At 46.5% G+C, this 18675-nt stretch overlaps 1 protein-coding gene across 1 annotated transcript in view; it reads left to right on the top strand.

Annotated features, from left to right (window-relative positions):
- ELOVL6 (ELOVL fatty acid elongase 6) overlaps positions 1-18675 on the top strand; it is a 72572-nt gene that overhangs the window by 37363 nt on the left and 16534 nt on the right. Inside the window, exon 2 of the mRNA XM_059818082.1 lies at positions 13687-13818. Within this exon, the coding sequence (XP_059674065.1) occupies positions 13687-13818 (132 nt within the window). The remainder of the gene's footprint in view (positions 1-13686; positions 13819-18675) is intronic.

The following is an 18675-nucleotide window of genomic DNA, read 5'->3' as shown; positions in this document are numbered from 1 at the left end:
GGCTCTGCCCGCTCCGGAGGAGCTCTGCGCCGGCCGGGCACTGCGCTGCCGGCGGGGCTCAAACTGCTGAACGGAAGGGCGCTTTGAACATGGACTTTGTGCCTTCTCGGTAAAAGACAGAGGGCCCGGAACGTTTTTCGTCAGAGACCTTTCTCGGCCACTCCTCCCTCTGCCCATGCAGTCAGGTCGGTGATTCAGGCTAGCGAGAAGGAGCAAAATGAAGGGCTGCGTTGGAAATGTCCACGTCAGCCGGTGCGGCCCTGCGCTGTGCTGACCAGGTGGAGATAGCAGCTCAGGAGCCTCCAAGCAGCAAAGCAGAGGTCTCATGCCCGAGACCATTACCGCTGGCTCTCAGCACAGGTACGGGTTGGCCCCGGCACAGCAGTGCCCTGTCCAGGATGCAGGGGCATGCGTCTGCGTTTGTCAGGCGTTGCTGGTGCGGGTCAAAGTCTCTAAAATATTTTTGTTTTCAGTGGGCTGGAGTCCCAGTGAGCCGGAGAAATTAAAATAAAAGTAGAAAAAACCTTGCAATGGAGGAGAATCACTGCCACAGGTCCCTAAAACATGAGTAAACTCTTTCCCCTTGGCATTTTGAATTCAAGGCTGGCTGCCTTTTGGAGAACATGCTGGAGTGAAATTTCGGTCCAGATGCAGAGTAATTGTGAAACTCCCATTGCATTTATAGTGTGCTTACACTCATGAATCTCAAAGCAGGCTACAGCTAAAGGAAAAAAAAATCCCCAAACCCAAAAGCAGTAAACATCAGCAAACTGCCATTTGCTCTGGGGTATCGTCAAAGTGGAAAAACTTGTTGAATAGAGTGTTACAACTTTTTCTCTGGGCGCTTGCGTTAGCTGGGTGGCGAATACACAGTTGCGTTGATCATTACCAGCCTCAAAGAGATAGCATTTACCTTTCCCAAGGAGAGAGGCTCGTAAAAGCAAGGTATTGCTAATGTGTGCTTAATGCACAGAAGCTGGAGTGCCCAGCCCGTGGAGACTGCGGTAGGCGCTTGGATCACGCTGCTTTTAGCAAGAAGGCGTCAAGCTGCCCGGCATCAACGTGCGCGGGTTGTGTGACGGGGCGGCCGGGTGCAGTGGCAGCGAGGGTGACCGGTGCCTGGGCGGTTTTTCTGTTCAGCCGCTGTCACGGGCCGTGGTGGGAGCGCTGCAAAGCGCTGGAGCACCTCAGGGCATCTTCTGGGAAAAGAGTATCTTTGGGAAGATCACCCCTCTCTGCTGCCCACAGGTGCCAAGGGGCTCCTGTATTCCCTTTGCAAATGAAAGAAGAAACAGAGCATCCCTGAACGAGGTACTGACGTAAACGGGTTCGTGTGTAGTTCCGACATCTGGTCATAACACGGCAGAGACAGTGGGTAGATGTAAGAGGCAGATTTATTGGTGCTCTTACAACAGCCGCATGAAAGAAAAGTGGTAAGAATAGGCGATGAGAGTAGAGGGTGTTCTACTATATTAGCCGTGTGTTACGGAAATTCATTTAGGAGTAGCCTGGCTTTTTACTGGAACAGAGATCTTTTTTTTTTTTTTTTACCTCTTTATAGGCTGGCCATAAGGTAGCAAACCTGCCATGGAGGGAGGTTTGAGCAAAATCCACAAGTTATGGAGGTAATCAATGGTGCAGGATCCAATTAAGAAAAATAATAGCAAAAGGAATATGTTTGGAGATGTAAAATAAATTTTGGTTATGTGACCTATGGGAAAAAAACAAAGGTCGGATCATTTATTTAATTCCTCTACCTTCATGGGATGCTACTAAAAAAAATCTGAAACAGTATCACTGACATCCTAACACACTTTGCTATTCATTTGCAGTAATCTGGTTCTCCCTTTTGCCCCTTAACGACCATGGCCATTAAATTCTGACTGTTGTTGTATCTGAATTGTTCAAAAACATATTTATTTCCTTCCTTCGCTCCATTTGTCTGCCTGTCCCAAAGAGCTGAATGTCAATCACTGCTCGCTCCTGGTAATGCTCCTTTTCCTTCTCACGGTGTCATGTATGCAGCCACTTCCACCGTAGTCCGGATTCATTGCCTTGTTTGTCCGTGGTTTCTTTCCTTTTGGCATCTCCAATCTTTTAACAGGTCTGCTGCGACCAAGATTTAGCAGAGACTAGGACAGGCAACTCTCTGTGTATATGTAACATTTTAATGGTACGCTTACTAATCCTGGGCTCCTTACACCGCGATGGAAAGTGAAATACTGCTAAGCAGTTTAGTATCCCATCTAATGAGGTGAGGGGGTGGCTAAGGGCAGGATGCAGTCAGCCAAGCCCTTACAGCTGGAAGCAAAAAGAAAGACCCAGACTCTTGAGTTTGGGAGAGCTGGTGGGTCCTGCCACCTCGAGAGAGAGACGAGGTTGCCCGTGCCAAGCGTGAAGCTGTAAGCAGAGGTGGAAAGCCAGAACAAGCTGTCACAAACATATTGCTGACAGGATAGAGATAAGCTACATTAATGCCGTGTACTTTGTACTGCCTCGTGCCGCTCCTGCTGCTTTATTCCGATTGTTCCGGGCTGGTTCAGGACTGCCAAGTGGGATGTCCACGGGAAATGCCTGAAAACCAGCTGGGCTGTGATATTTAGTTGAGGAACGGGTGCTGGTGATTGTACAGTGTTTGCTACGTTCCTCTGTCCCATCCTCACTTCCACTACAGGTTTAGGAATGTCATGCTGCCTCTTAAATTTTGTCCGCATCGGATCCTGAAAACTCTGACAGTAATTAGAAAATGACTTCTACTGGTTTATCGCTCACAGTATTTATATGGTGTTTTACGTTCCCTCCTCAAATTTAGTTGGATTCGCGCCAGTTTACCTCTTCCTTTATCTTTGGAAGGGTCTGCTTTGAAGGTACCGCCTTGACCGATTTCCAGTAGAGCGATTCTGGATTTAACGAAGAAGCTATAGGTCATGGTCAATGTCATGGGAATTGCGATGGACTGAAAGTACTGGGAAATTTATTAGCAGATGAGTCTGGGGACTGAAGCCTCTGCTGGGAATGAAAAGCATAAAATTCTTAGGTGAGTAGCGGCGAGGTTTAGTTCATGAAAATGCCATTTGATAGTGGAAACGTAGCCAGCCAAAGCACGGGGCTACCTTCTCTGCTGGTGGACGCGTTGGGCAAGCTGCAAAGCATCGTGTTGTAAGGAGGCAGCAGCACGGAAACCTGCCTCCTGGCTACTCCAAACTGCTCCCTGCTGCAAGTTTCGAGCACTGCTGGAACACCTTTGTATTTGTCCTGACCTGCTTCCCTGTTGATTAAGAAGGAAGACGGCTGTCTGGCAGGGCTCTTTGTTTTAGAGAGGTGGTTGAATACGTTATGGCAAGATTGCCCCATTTTTTTCCTGGATTTTGCTAGCTTCCAGGTTCGCTGCAGCGTTTCCATTAGCATCTTTTGTCACTGGATCTCTCAGCACTAGACAAAGGTCAGATGTCCTTGAGGATTTTATTAGATACATCAAGCAGTCCTTGACATCATGTATCAAAAAGTACTGCGGGACCAGTCAGAGCAGGCAGTTGTTCTCCAGATGACCTGATTTTTCTTCGCTAAGGGATGCTGGGAAATATTCTTTCATTTGCCTCTCTACCAAAATGTCCTTTTTTATGAGCTCCATTTGCTCCCATCTCTTCCACAGGGCATGTGAGCATTTACAGGGTTTGAAAGCAAGACATTTTATTCCACAGCTCCATTACTGCAATGTCACTGGTACCAGTATCCCCTTTTGATCGGACCTAGGCCACAGAATGGCATTGCTGGCTTGCTCTGATCTGTTGGTATGGGTTTAGGTCTTTAGATGGGGAGGAGAAGGGTGGTAATTTTATGTTCTAATTTATTACACTTTCCACGCATCCCCTCAGTTTGGTTTCCTCCAGGATAATTTAATGTTTTCCGGCACTGAAAGAGTTATGAAGCGATCCTTTCTGTAAAGTGGTCACCAAGCCCTAGCTGTAAAGGTTTATTTGTACGTGACTCTTGTCTGCCCTGTTTCTAGGGTTGTGCTCTGGTCCATGGGAGAATCTTGCACGTCTTTTTTGGCTGGGAACGCTCTCAGGAAAATCAGAAAGGTTTTTGTTTGTTTGTGTTTTGCAATCCACTGGCAGTTGTAGCAACATCATTTTCTGAGGTGGTATTGCAGAAGGCTGGAAGGGAGCAACGTCTGCTGGAATGTCTTTCAGGGCAAGTAGGTAGAAAACCAACACACTGCTTGCTTGCAATCCCTGCATTTTCCATGTTTCGTTTTGAATGACTGCTAATTTTCTACATAAATATTTTCTGAGATCCAACAGACAGTATTTCCAAGGCTGTTCACAAGTTGCCTTTGCAATGGTAGAGAGACCTGACTGCGCCACTGTGGTCGTAGGCTTTCCTGTAGGCGCGGGGGCAAAGGTAGCTTTAGTGAAGTATTCTTATTGATGTCTTGTGTCATGTCCCGTTAAATGAATAAATATCTATCCCCAAAGCAGTGAAAAAAGCAGCACTTGTCTATATAAATAACTTTTGTGGGTTGCTTCAGGGATCTTTCTGGATCTGAATGCCTTACGTTGATGTACTCCTTTAAGTATGAACTTACTAAATGTCCTAACCATTGATTGATTTGATCAGATAAAGCAGATCAAATGGGTAAGGTAGTATGGAGATCTGTTTATTTTCATGGTATGTCTACGTGACATTCCTCCACTAGCGTCTTCATTAGCCGCGTTCGGGTGAGCCGTGGGTACAAACAGAATGACTTCAACTGGGAGAGATGTAGGTTAGTAGTCCCCAAGTTCAGTTGCAGTTGTGTTTACTAGCTCCTGGTTTTTACTGTGGAGGCCAGAGGTTTAAACTTACACTGATGAAATTAAAAGTGAAAGTACTGTAGCTTTTCACCAGGACTGCAGTGCCCATGACCTACATTAGCTTCCCTGCTCTCTGCCATCTCTCCACCGACTGCCTGAAAGCCCCAGCAAAGCCCGGAGAAGCCCGTGGTGGGTCCAAGGGGACACCAGGACACCCCACTTTGTCACCTGTTATAACCCCAAGTCTTTGTGTTAAGAAATAGGTATGTTGTCAGTGATACAGATGGATTTAGCAGAGGCTCCCAGTAGAGAAGGAGTTTCTCTGACTACACTGTCCTACGATGAAGACTATTAACAGGGACAGGGATTGGTCATCATTTTGCCGGTAGGCTCCTATGGCTCCTCTGGGGCTAGATTCAATTCTTAGCTCTGGTGACGTAAATCTTGGAGGGGGGTTGTGCAAAAATGGTTGTTGGTTAGGATCAGTGTCAGTAACAGTGAGCTCAGATGCTGGCCCGTCCCTGGGGAGGAGTGGAGGCACTGAAGATGGGGCGACGCAGGCTTCGGCGCAGGATGAACAGCGTCGCCTGGGACGCCAGCCGGGAAGGAGGGTACGATGGGGTTCATCCCGGCAATCCGGCCCGCTGGGCTGCAACTTCCGCGGCTGTCCATGCGAGGTGGAAGCTCAGGGATGGCTGTCGTCACTGCAAGCACACTATCACCTGCCATCTCCACTGGGTGGGTCCCCACTCCAAGCACGGTTTAAAAGTGGAGGAAATCTGGGGCAGAGCCGGAGATGAAGCTGATTTGCTTCCAGTGATAACAAAATTTTGGCAAGCTGGTTTCAAACCCCAACATTTTGGAGGTTGTTTTCATTTTTTTCTGAAGCGCTTTCCATTTGAGGGGTCATTTTCTCTTGTGATGTTGCTTATGTTTGGGATTGTAGCTTATGGGTTTTTAAGGGTTTATGGTTTGTTCCATTAAGCCTATATGAGGCTTACAAAGAACAAGGGAATTCATATACTTCAGAGCTGAGTTTGCCTCTCCTGCTTGAAAAAAGAGGTGGTCCCAGAATTTTAACTTCATTTTCTCACCCTTATGCTTCTCTTGCATTTTCTTACAGAGGGAAAGCAAGAAAAATTTGCTGCTGCTTTTTGTGTCCCTAGCTGCACACGTTTTAGTTTATGGCTAATACTCTGTAACACGTATATTCTACAAGCATGAGTGCAGCAAACTACTGGCAAACACATTTCAACAAAACAAATGCAACCATGAGGGAGGTGCAGGACATGAGCCACCTTCCCCCCTGCCTCCACACTGCCGTGCCCTGGTTTCTTCCCTCTGTAATTTTAGGGCTGTTGTCAGCCCTGCCAACGGCATGACCTGGGAGTGCTTTCCTGCTCCTGGCTCCAAGTCCTTCTCCTCCTCCGTCCTTTTTGGCCAAGTCGAGCTTGGGACAGTTGCCGCAGCAGTCCCTCTGGCAGCCTCCCAGCGCCGTGTTTGTTTCCTTCCTTCCTTCCCATGGATGAAGGAGTTGGGTTGATGATATGGGTACTCTTTGGCAGTAATGACGTGAATTGGGTGATGGGAATGGGATCCCAGAGAAAAGGCAGATGTGGGGGAATAGCAGTCCCGGGATGTGTTCCCGGGGCCCTGACTCCTCTTCCCTTGCTCCTTCCCAACAGGGAGAGGAGTGCCTGGGGAGCTGCTCGGCCTCGGGGTGAGCACAGACCTGTGTGTCCGACAGTACCGGTCACGAGGAGGCTGAAATGGTCTTTTGTGAGGCAGGCTTTAGAAATTAAGGGATCAGATGATTGGTATGAGATACGTCCCTGTTTACTCTCTGACAGCCCATTACGTCAAAGAGCATCATCAGTGAGTCACCTACCTGTGTTTGTGACTGTCGTCCTTGCTGCTCTAAATATAAATGTCAAAGGATATAGAGCTGTAGGAATAAATCAGGCTGTGTTGGCATGTGTGTATCAGACAGGTCTTCCTCTTCTGCATGTCCTTCTCTCTCCGTTATTAAGGCTGGTATGGTCAATGGGAAACAGCTGCAGAAACTCAAATCAAAGCCAGGAGTACAGGTTATATTTTCATACGCAGATCTGGCATATCCACACATTGGGTCTTTTCTTGCTGGTTCTGTCAAAATTCTATCTGGGAAGAGAGAGAGAAAGGTTTGCTTTGACAGCATTTCTGAGGTAGAAACACTGAGAGACTCAGAAGCGTTTTCACACCCTTTTTTCTACATACAGAATGTGTGATTTTTAAATAAGCACTAGAGAGGGAGTAACTTTGCCAAGGCTACCAGCCACTGCTTGTGAGCTGTGGACACCAGTATGCTGCGTGATTTACACTGGTTCGGATGAAAGCACTTCAATTAGACTCTCAAGTTAGGAGTTTCTATTATAAACACAAGTGGCGGTTGTTGTTTTCTGTTGAAAGCTGGGAGAGACCGGTAAGAAAAGTCCCTTATCTTTCATCTTACTGAGCATCCTTTTTTTTTTTCCCAGTAAAATCTATTTTTTTAAGTCAATAAAATGGTGATGAAGAAGGGCAAAAGAAAAACACTGGGAGCCTGAAATTGCCTGTTTACTTGCCAGAACCACTCTGCTCTGGCAACTGCAGTGGGTTTTTTTTTTTAACCTGTTCTGTTCCCTTTACAGCATATGAAGAACTGGTAATGAATTGAAGAATGAGCTCTGCCTGTGTGAAGTAAATACATCTTGATAAAAAAAAAAGTTTTTAAATCCTATAGCATGTAAATACAGGGGGCTAACAATGCTTCACTTTACTATTCCCATACTGAATGCTGTTATGAGGATAATACTGTATTACATGATAGAGGATGGTTAAAAGATCTATGATAAGGTTGTCCTTTGTGCATTTCTGTAAGGATTTTCCATAATGATTAAAGAAAATCCTATGGAAATACTAAATTTCATAGCACATATCTATATCTCTGTCAGTTTACTCATTAACATCCGAGAACTCTACGATAATGACTCAGGCTGCTATTTTCAGGGGAAAAAATGACAACAGTGCATCAGGGCTGAAACCACCTCCTTCAGCGGCACTGCAATATTCAGGGCTATTTCTCTTTGCATCAGAGACGCCGGGATGTCTCGCGCTGCTGCACGTGAGGCTCACCCTCAGGCTTTGGCCCCTTATTTTAGAATGCTGTGGTAATTCTTCAAGTATTTCGTAAATAACGTACTTCTGCAGGAGTCAGGATTGCTTGCTCCTCAGCCGTCCGTTTACCGTTGCTTTCCTCTTTGGATTATTTGCTGCCCCTTTCCGTGTTGTGTTCTCCTGCCTGAGGCTGGGTGGCTCATCTCTCCCGGTCGCTCCTTGGTGCCTGAGTGGGCTTTCCTGGGTGGGACTCCCTGGCTGTGGATGAGGAGAAGCTTTGCTCCTGGGGGGGTGGATTTCCTCTGTCTTCCTTCGTCAGCCTCCCTCTTCTCGGTTATACTTCTTTTCCTTGTCTTCTTTCCTGTCTCCGTTCCTCTGCCGTAGGGCAGACCTAATACAAGATTTCAGCTTCTAAAAAGCACATCAGTGCCCAGACCTTCACCCATCCTCGATAAAACACATCACTTGCCTATGGTTTCCACAGTGCAGAGGGACAAGCAGCGCCCACGGGCTGTGTGTGGTCCAGGGACTGATAATAGAATCACAGAATCACACAGAATCACTAAGGTTGGAAAAGACCTGTAAGATCAAGTCCAACCGTCAGCTAACCCCACCATGCCCACTAAACCATGTCCCGCAGTGCCACGTCCACACGTCCCTTGAACACCTCCAGGGATGGTGACTCCACCACCTCCCTGGGCAGCTTATTCCAGTGTCTCACCACTCTCTCAGTAAAGAAATTTTTCCTAATATCCAGCCTGAACCTCCCCTGGCGCAACTTGAGGCCATTTCCTCTTGTCCTGTCGCTGTCACTTGGGAGAAGAAACCAACACCCACCTCTCTGCAACCTCCTTTCAGGTAATTGTAGAGAGTGATGAGGTCTCCCCTCAGCCTCCTCTTCTCCAGACTGAACAACCCCAGCTCCCTCAGCCGCTCCTCATCAGACTTGTGTTCCAGACCCCTCACCAGCTTCATCGCCCTTCTCTGGACATGCTCCAGCACCTCAGTGTCCTTCTTGTAGTGAGGGGCCCAAAACTGAACACAGCATTTGAGGTGCGGCCTCACCAGCGCCGAGTACAGGGGCACGATCCCCTCCCTGGTCCTGCTGGCCACACCATTTCTGATACAGGCCAGGATGGCGTTGGCCTTCTTGGCCACCTGGGCACACTGCCAGCTCATCTTCAGCCGGCTGTCGACCAACACCCCCAGGTCCTTTTCTGTGGGGGAACTTTCCAGCCACTCGTCCCCAAGCCTGTAGTGTTGCACGGGGTTGTTGTGACCCAAGTGCAGGACCCGGCACTTGGCCTTGTTCAACCTCATACAGTTGGCCTGGGCCCATCGATCCAGCCTGTCCAGACCCCTCTGCAGGGAGGAATACCACCTGTCCCTGTTGTAGGATTTCTGCAGAAGAGTGACCGATCTCTGCGTTCAGCATGGGTAGCTTGAGGCCCTTGGTGTGCCCATGGGTGCAAGAAGCGTCCCTCCGGGGCCTTCAGCAGAGAAAGGACTTCAAGCCACCTTCCCTTCCATGCCGTCCCAGCTTCACGTCCGTCTCTTGGCTGCCAGCTCCCCTCATTTGCTGCCATGCTTCCCACTCATCCTTTCTCTTCCGTACCACCCATCGTGTCAGCTGCCTCTGCCTGTCCCCTTGCCTCGCGATACGGCCACCTCCGGGCTAGCGTCCTGCAAGATCTGCCTCACGTCTTCAGCCTGTAGCCCCAAACTCTTGCCTCCCTTTCTTGTGGTAACCCCCCCTAGCCCAAGCAGAGCATTTTATAGGTTCTCCAGAAAATTCCCCTGCTTCTGGCAGCTTTCGAGGGGGAAACATGGAGTTGTATTCCGTAGAGGGAGTACTTAGTCCCTGAAGTCTGAAAATGTAGGAAGGTGGGAGACAACTGTGAGAAACAGAAATGCCAGAAAAATGTGGAGGATTTGGCAGCCCTGTCTTTATGCCTACTGTGTTATCCTGCAGAACAGGCTTGAAGACAAACATACGAATGTGGTAACGTTGATGTTATTGGATGCGAGTCTGCTACTGGGTTACTTTGGGGGATTTTTAATTTTTTTTAGTTTCAAGGTTAATTTTTTTGTCGTCGTTCTGCTCTATTTAGTTTCTCTTCAGATAATAGTAATGAAAAGTTACAGTGCTCCAGGACAACTCCAAAACTCTGTCTTTAAAAACGCTCGTTTGATATTAGCCTCCTTTGGCTAAAATCGTATCAGATGTAATTGAATGCTGTCGGATTGCCGTTGCTTCGTGTCACCAGCCCAGGAACCAGACTGTAGTCATGAACCTTTCAGGAAAATCCATCATAAAAACACCGGTAGGAAGCTGGTTAATACCAGTCTAACGCAGTTAAACAGATTATCTTAAGAGTACATACCGCTGCAACCCCTTTATATCGCCTGGACTACCCAGTCCTTTTAACCATTACTGTGCTGCAAAGAGGGGAAAATTCAAAATCCTTTGGATGCAAAAAGCTATCAAAAGTTGTCAGCAGGTGTCAAAACAGAGAGATGATTTCAAAATCAACCTAATTGTTATTCAGTATTGTGCTTACCTCTAACAGGAGATAACACTACTGCGTCCCTCCTTGCCTGAAACTGCTTACAGCTGCTCTCCGCAGTTCACATCATGCGTGCAGTCATCTTCTCGTGCCTGCCACCGCCAATACCGAGCTGTATACTGCGGGAATAGCATTTGCCATCGTTGCAAATGTTGCTGAACTCATTGCAAAGCTGTTAAAAGTGACCTAAAATTTGTCTGTTCTAATTAGTGTAACGTAGCTACTGCCCTCGATAGACTGACTGAACTCACAAAAAATAGTTTCAGTGGTAAGAAGCAAAACAAAATGTGATTTGGTGTAAATATAGAGTATCTTGCCTAGGAAGAAGGGAGGCAAACAGAGCACGGACCTGAGCTGCTAACTCATTCAGACTGGTCTGTTTTTCTTGAATTGGAACAGAAATCGAACCATTACTTTGAAGTCTTGGCTGTATTTGATCCAGAACTGAACTGCTTCCCGTGAAGTACCTCTAGCTACTGCTCTTAAATCCTGACCTCCTCCCGTGCCAGCCCGCGTAACCCGCGTCCTGTTGGCAGCTGCGTGGCCGCAGGCTTTTCCCCTGCAGCGAGACGTCATCCTGCGCTGCTCTCGGTTGCGTTGGAGCTCCGTGCATGGCCCAGCACAAGGCAGACCTTTGCTGCCTCTGGCGTGAGGGGCTCCCACCGCAGTGCCGTGAGGTGGGGGCTTTGCACCTCCCTCCTGGCGTGGGGCTGCAGGGTCCCTTCTGCGGGGCCGCTGCACACGACCTGGCTCGAGCGGCCGTATGCATGTGTGCATATCACCATACCTCGTCATGTGTGTTGCTGCCTGTCTGCGCTGCGCGCTGTAAGCCCAGACTTTTCTGCCATCGAAGGGGCAGAAGCATGCCGAGCGGACCTCTCTCCTGATGCCCTGGGGCAGCCAGGACAGCACTGCAGACTGCGTCACACTCCCTCTGCCTTCCCTCGCCCATGCCCAGGTTGGCGACAGGCTGCTCGGCACACCGCGGCGGAAGAGGCTGCAGAGGGAAGGAGATGGAACGCAGTCCCACCTCACACTGGGAGCCTGCTCCTGTCCCGTAACCCATAAATCTTGTCTTAACAGTTAGGCGGTTCGGTATGAACCAGTTGGAGGTGGTTCATCACTACCCAAACTGGTTAACAAATATTTACTGACCTCCAGCCAAGCTAAACTGCAATCATGCTATCAAATGTGGTAATTCTGCCCCTTCCCTGACTGCGGAATTCAAGACCATAGAAGTGAAAATGAATGCTTTTTCCTTTATTATGAGATGAATAAGGGCCGAGGCTTTGTGGTTTTCAAAACACGGTTGTGATATACATTGCCATGGCAATTAGACCATCTCAATGCGCGAGCTGAGAGGGCGCTGGCTCTGTGGTCATCCTGGTCTTCCTGGGGCTTGTTGCCAGCGCGGATGCTAAGGCTCGCCCAGGGGACCGCAGGCACCGGGTCCTCCCTTCTCAGTGCAGAGCACCAGTTGGATTTTCATGCAGTTACCCGTGTTTTACAACTCAGAGCTATGAACTTGTCAAAAGAAACAGAGGAATTTCTAAGTGGGCAGAAAATGGCGTGCTGCTGCACGCATGCTGATACGCCTCTGTCTCTTTGGACTTTGCTTTTACTTAGCTTTCAAAGTCGTATAAAACTCGTTTATCTCCAGTGAAGGCTGCATGTGCTTTCTTACTTCCAATCAGATGTTCTGCTACAGCTTTGCTTAGTTTTCATGGACCTCATGGGAAGACCCTTGTCCATCGAGGAGCTCGTGATCCATGGACCAGTTGCCTTGAGCAGGTGCAGATGTGCGCTGTGCCGTGCCGTCCTGTGCTGCACGTATTGCTTGGTCCTGATATTGCTTGGCCGTCAGGACCGTGCTGTGCTGCCCATATCCCTTGCCATGGGGTACCCTCAGCCAGCTAATCATAATGGAAGAGCCTGGAGGTGGCACCTACTTGGCACCTGTAGTGACACCACAAGCACGTCCTTGTCTTTATCTTGAGGTGAAGCAATGTACTTCCATGTAAACGTCCAACTGAAAATCCTATAAAAACTCTATAAAGACCACAGTGCGGGTGAGCCTCACCCCCGATGGGAGGTCTGGGCAGCGTGCCATGCCCTGATCGCAGGTCTGTCTGACGCTGCGTCATCTCGGCGTTCCAGCATCAGAAGGAACGTAAGGTCTTGTAGCTTGCTGCTGCCTTTTCTGGGACATTAAAGAAGTAGTTACCTTTCTCAAGAGTGTTTGTGTTTCTTTTTTGGGGTCCAAAAAGAACCAACACCTCTTAGTGCAAAGCCATAGTCCACTGATATTTGTGAATATAATGATAGATTTTGTAGAGAAAAATCAGTTCCTAAATATACGCCCATCCAGTTAGGCCACCATTAATGCTGTACATTATTAAGTCTTAGCCAGTGTAATATTGTGTTGTGTGGGAAGGAATCCCAGGCTGAATCTATTTTTGACCTCTAATGGTTGATTTACAATGAGTTACAGTAGCAGAGTTCAAATGTTTGCTGATTATTGCTGAGCTGGACTACTATCAGGCAGTTTTAAAAATAAAACTTGCAGTTCTAAGAGGATCATTGAAGTTCCTTAACAGAGCCCTGCTTGACCTTTCAGCAAATTCACTGGGTTTCCTGACCCGGCCCTCCAAGGCAGGGCTTGCGCAGGGCTATTGACCTCTCCTTGCTGGTTCTCCACTTTTCACGAGGCTCTTCATGTTGTGTTGCAGTGCTCAAGATCTTTAAGTGTCTTCTTGGAGGAGACAATGGGAAACTAAATTGCCAAGTAGCAAGGAGCCTGCAGGAAACAAAAATCGATATGAAAAAGATAGATGAGCCCCAAAACGTCACCAGCTGGTTCGAGTATCAACCCTGTTGTGCCTGCAGAAGTGTGTCTGGGCTCTGCCATGTCTATTCTGTTCCTCACGGAAGTTCAGTCTTCAGAAACTGGGGAAGAATGGGAGCTAAATTTGGCTGTCCTTTCTCAGAGCTTCCCCAGGGTCGGTTTTGCCTGCTCCTGTGTGCCGGCGTGTAGGTTCCTACGCTGACAATAACCTCGGCGGGGCTGCAGGAGCGTCTTCCTTTCAAGGAAATGCACAAGCCATTGGCAGTTATGTCCAGATGTGACTCTGCTGTGTATCTAATACTAATTAAATACTTGACAGGTGTTTTTTGGTTTTGTTTTGCAGGAAGAAATCATTCCTATTTTCAGCTCTGTATGCTGCCTTTATATTTGGTGGTCGGCACCTAATGAACAAACGAGCAAAATTTGAACTGAGGAAACCACTAGTGCTCTGGTCCCTGAGCCTTGCCGTCTTCAGGTAGGCATTTCTTCACACCAGCTGCCTTTGACAGTAGTCCACAAAGAGGGTTTGGGGTTCTTCACATATAACAGCACTGCTAACGCGACAGCGAGTTCACCCAGAAATGGCATTTCTTTAGTTCTGCTATTCAGGGTTATGTCCTGATCCACTCCTCACCATTGAAACGATCCCCTTTGAGTCGCCAGATCATGCGGCGTTTGAAGAGGAGAGAAGTCAATAACCCTCTTGAAGAAGAAAGGTGAAAATAGTGAGGACACGAGAAAAAGCGCTTATCGGTGCAATAAATTTACCATGCAAGCTACAAATGAAAATAAACACATTAAGATGTTAGTCTTGTTCTCACTTGCTAGTTAGTGCTACATTTATATGGGTGCATATACGAAATATTTAGTCAAGACTCTGATCTCCGTTACCATGAGGTAAACCTGAAGTCACTGCTTTGATGACAAGTATATTAGGCCGCTGTAACTGAAATCAGAATCTGGCTTCTGGTTATTCCAGCGCAAAGAGCTTGTGAATGTAGCAAAAGGGCAGCTCTACAGGGAAAGGCTATTTTTTAGTGATGCACATCTCTCTAGCTGTGCGTTGACTCTGCATCATCGAGGACGGGGAAAATCAGGTTCAGGTTCTTGATAGCTGCTGAAGTCAGGACTAAAACTGACCAACCTGAATTCCACTTTATCTGCTTAATGTGCTGGTTTTTAAATGAGGCTGAAGATAAACGAATGAATGAACAAATGCTTATAAAAATAGCCCTTACAAACACACAAACTTTTGGTACAATTTACTAGTAACAGTACACAGAAGACCTGAGGATTATCCTTCCTTTCAGTGCCTATTGGGAGTGTGAGTTATGTCACTCAACAGCATAGGAACCTTTTGCAAACCATTATCAAACACTGATACCTGTATCTTTTTCTACTATCAATATACTGATTAGTGATTATATCAGTTCACAAGTACATAAAACAGGTTTGCTTACTGAGCAGCTGTGAATGGGGCGTGATTTTTCACAGGGTGGGAATAGTTTGAGCTGAGAGTTTCTACAGAGTAAAACAAAGCAGGAATGGAGAAGTTTCCTTTCTTTTGTGGCCTTTCCTTTAGTCCTCCAAAATTGTTCTATCACATTGACACTTTCTAAAACTCTGGCAGGGGAAAATAAATTGTATTTCTAAGTTGTCTGATCCAGCTGGGACATGCTAACAGAAGAACTTTGTGTTGGCTTGATTTTAATAGATCATTGATACCTTTAAAAAAAAATACCCTAGTGCAGGCAAAACTTTGAGCAGTCTGGATAACTTTGAGAGCAAGTTCTAACACTGGTGAAAATTTGTAATTTTCATCTGGCTGCATTTGGTGCTGTACTTTTGGCTCTGCGTCTAACACAGTATTGCTGTTAGGGCCCTGTAAGTGATTATCGTCATTTGTTCCAGAAGCGGCTGAATTTCAGCAGCTGTAGAACTGGCTGCTAGATGGCATGTCATTTGTGGATCAGTTTATAAAGTAATTTGTAGCCAGCGGGATCCCAAAATGCATATTCCAATTACATTTTCTTATTGAATGTAGACACTAGAAATGAGCTGACTTGCGCAAAGCATTTGTAGTTTAATTCCCAATCCGAGGGAGGGAAGCATGATTTCAGAACCGTCCTCTGCAGAAGGTGTCTAGGATGAATTTTAAAATCACATTATTTTGAGCTGGGTCTGTGGCTGACGTTCACAGTGTGGAGCTTTTAAGCGATTTCACTAATGAATTTCCTCCCAAAATCATACACGATGCACCGATCGACGAATAGCAAGACTATACGCTACACTGTGAAAGCGCTGTCTAGATGGACTTGGAAATCAACAGGCTCGTTACTTGTTAATTGGAGTTTCCCATCGTAATCATGTGAAACAGCTCCATCAGCTCTGACAGGGGCGAGTGTTCCCCGAGCGCTGCGGGACTCACCCTTCCTCCGCACGTCGGGAAAGGAGACAGCAGGGTGGAGAGGGGAGGGATGAAGAGGAGTGCGAGATGTTAGGACTAGATGGAAGCGTTGAGTGGTTAAGCTGCTGGGTTTGGTAGTGGGGACCAGCTGATTATGAAAATTATATGGCTGTGCTTAGAAAGCTTTGATCTTCTGAAGCACTGGGTAGTATGCAGGAGAGTGAAGTAGGGAAGGGGAAAAAACGACCCAAAATGTTTCCAGTAAGGCAGAGCATGAAACCTCTGTAGCTTCCATAGTAACACACAATCCCATACAAAACCAACCCAAACACAAAACCCCTTGACTTACCGCTTGAAAAACAGAGGAAATGCAGAATATTCATTAAAACCCGAGACGAAGAGTTATAAAAAGTGTTAGTTGGAACATCCATTTCGCGGTGTTTCACCACCGCTGCCCTTTCTAGGGCCATGGGTCACTCCCAGCCTTATTGACTCTTTTAGCAAGCTGCACTAGACTTTGAATCCTGTGAACTTTCCAAGCAACTTGGATCTTTTTTCTGGCTTTTTGCGTAACTAGGTGTTTTGTTTACATATGCTTGGCATGAAGGACATTTCTGCTTCCTCTGAAGGACAGTTCAGATAGATTTAGATGCCAATGCTCTGCCTGTGGACTTACTATGGACCCAGGAAAATGCTCCTTAACTTTAAAGACACTTCCTCTTTGGCTTTCTGGGATGCTGAAATGCCATGACTTTTACGATAGCTTGCAGAAATTCTAAGAAGTAATGTATTTGTCTGCCATGAGTGGTTGTTCTCAGGAAGAAAAACCTGCCTGGAGAGCCCTCAGTGTTCTGCCTCAAGGTCAGCGTGAGGCTTTTTTCCAGTGTCCTTGTTTATCTCCCTTCTAGCACTCCTACCATTTCACCTGCTTCAAATATCCTCAGAAATAGTAACACTTAGCAGAGGCTGGAAAGATGTGTTTAGGGCTTAAAAAAAAAAGGAAATTGCCTGCCAGGCAATGACATGGTCCTTCTTCAGAATGTATCCCGTACGTCTCGCTCTTGCCAAGATCATTTAAATGTGGTAGCAGCTACAGTAGGAAACTTGCCACGCTTATAAATAAACAAAACAACTACACCACCCTGCCGAGCTTGCTGAGCATTCAGGAGCTCGGTCAAGAGTGAGTTTTGTGTCAACACTGGCAGCCAGCAGGATTTCTGAGGCAGAAAAGCAGCTTTATTTCCCTTTGGAAGCATTGACTAGTTTTGAACATTCTTGTCTCTGGAATAAGGTTACCACTTCTCAGTGAAAACTTCTGTAGGAGCAATGACAGTAAATCTTGCTTTTCACTTGGAAACCACTGTGAAAACATCATCTTCTGAAATCTTTTGCTGAGAAATTAGTTCGGGATATTTTTCTTGGGTTGTTGGGTTGTTTTTTTTTTCTCTGTAGCAGGTTTGTTGACTTGTTTCAAGCATTGAAGACTTATTGCTGTCTGAAATGTTTTCAGTCTTTTATTTTGTTTTGTTTTCTACACTTATAAGTGTTTTCGTCCAGCCCGGTTATGTACTGAGGTCCTGGGGGAGCAGCTCTGTGCTGCTCCGTGTCAACGGGAACCTGCTGTTAGGAAGCTGACACAAAAGTTCATTTTTCAGTCTCCTAAGACCCCAAGGAAACTGTTCCTGATTCACCTACACATCAAAGTGAGTCAGCCCTGTATTTCTGAATATTTCCTGGGGTTAAAAATATGCAGAAACACATCGAACCTGAGTTGCTGGTTTTCTATTCATGCCACTTTGAACATAAAGTTAGGGTCGTTCATTGAATTTTTTACTTGGAGTGTATCAAAAGTGTCATGCTGGCATCTCTAGGAAGCAGCAAAGCTGAGACCAGGACTCTCACAGAAGGATAGGAAGTCATTAATTCATGGTTTCATTGCATCTCAGCTGGATTTTTGTAATTCCTTTTATAGGCCGTAGAGTCTGTGTATGGGTAGCATCGCTATCAAGGAGCTTAAACATGTATTTGATCGCCTCGTCTTCATGCAAGACGGCAGTATGGCACCATTTTCACTTGCTCTCCATCTTTAAGGGGCTGCCAACAGAAGTCTCAGGGTCCAGGCACTAACTCATCATAGTAAAACGTTGTCTTCCCTAGGGAATACCGTCACGTCAATACAGGAGGCGAAGCAGCTAAAACATCCAACATGACGCAACCATTTGTAGGCAGAGGCTGAGCCTGACCATGACTGGTGCAGTGAGAGGAGGGATTTCTCTTTATCTGGCCAAACCACACAACCATAATGCTATTATCATCACCTGAGATCACTTAGATTCTAATCCAAATTCAGCCATGCTTTGTAGCAGTGGTGGAAATCAGTTGATGTCGATACAGGGTTTCCAAATGTCTTTCTTCCTGGGAAACGCTTTCTCTCAAAGTAGTAGAAATGGTATCAAACGTAGCTGAAAGGTCACTAGCTGCTTGCCACAAAGCTAACCGGAGCCTCAAAAGCGAAGTATCCCAACAGCAACAGGTCTTATATTTGAAAGACAAAACCAAAAAGGCTCGCTGGAGGAAGGTGACTCGCTTTGCTTTTATGAGATGGCTGTAATTGATTTGTTATTTGCAAGCACAGCAGCATTTTATAGAAAGGTTTGCCGAGAGCTCCTGACAAGGCAGTCCGGAACGCGTCTTCATGTGAGGAACTCAGTCCTAAGCTGAACTGAATGGAAAAGACTAAACATAAGTTTAAAGAAAGGATTTCAATTGCTTGGATTTGTGACTCTGAAATACATTCTAGTTATCATGCTTATAAGTAGGAAAATTGATGAAAAACTATTCAAGTTTATGTCCTATCTCAAGGACTGCCATTCACAGATACTTGTCATGGAGATTAAAACACAACTTAATTTCATATGTTGCTGA

The sequence above is a fragment of the Gavia stellata genome, chromosome 5, assembly GCF_030936135.1.
Source record: "Gavia stellata isolate bGavSte3 chromosome 5, bGavSte3.hap2, whole genome shotgun sequence".
Lineage (NCBI taxonomy): Eukaryota > Metazoa > Chordata > Aves > Gaviiformes > Gaviidae > Gavia > Gavia stellata.
Note: the sequence above shows the minus strand (reverse complement) of the source record. Positions and strands in the feature narration are given on the sequence as shown.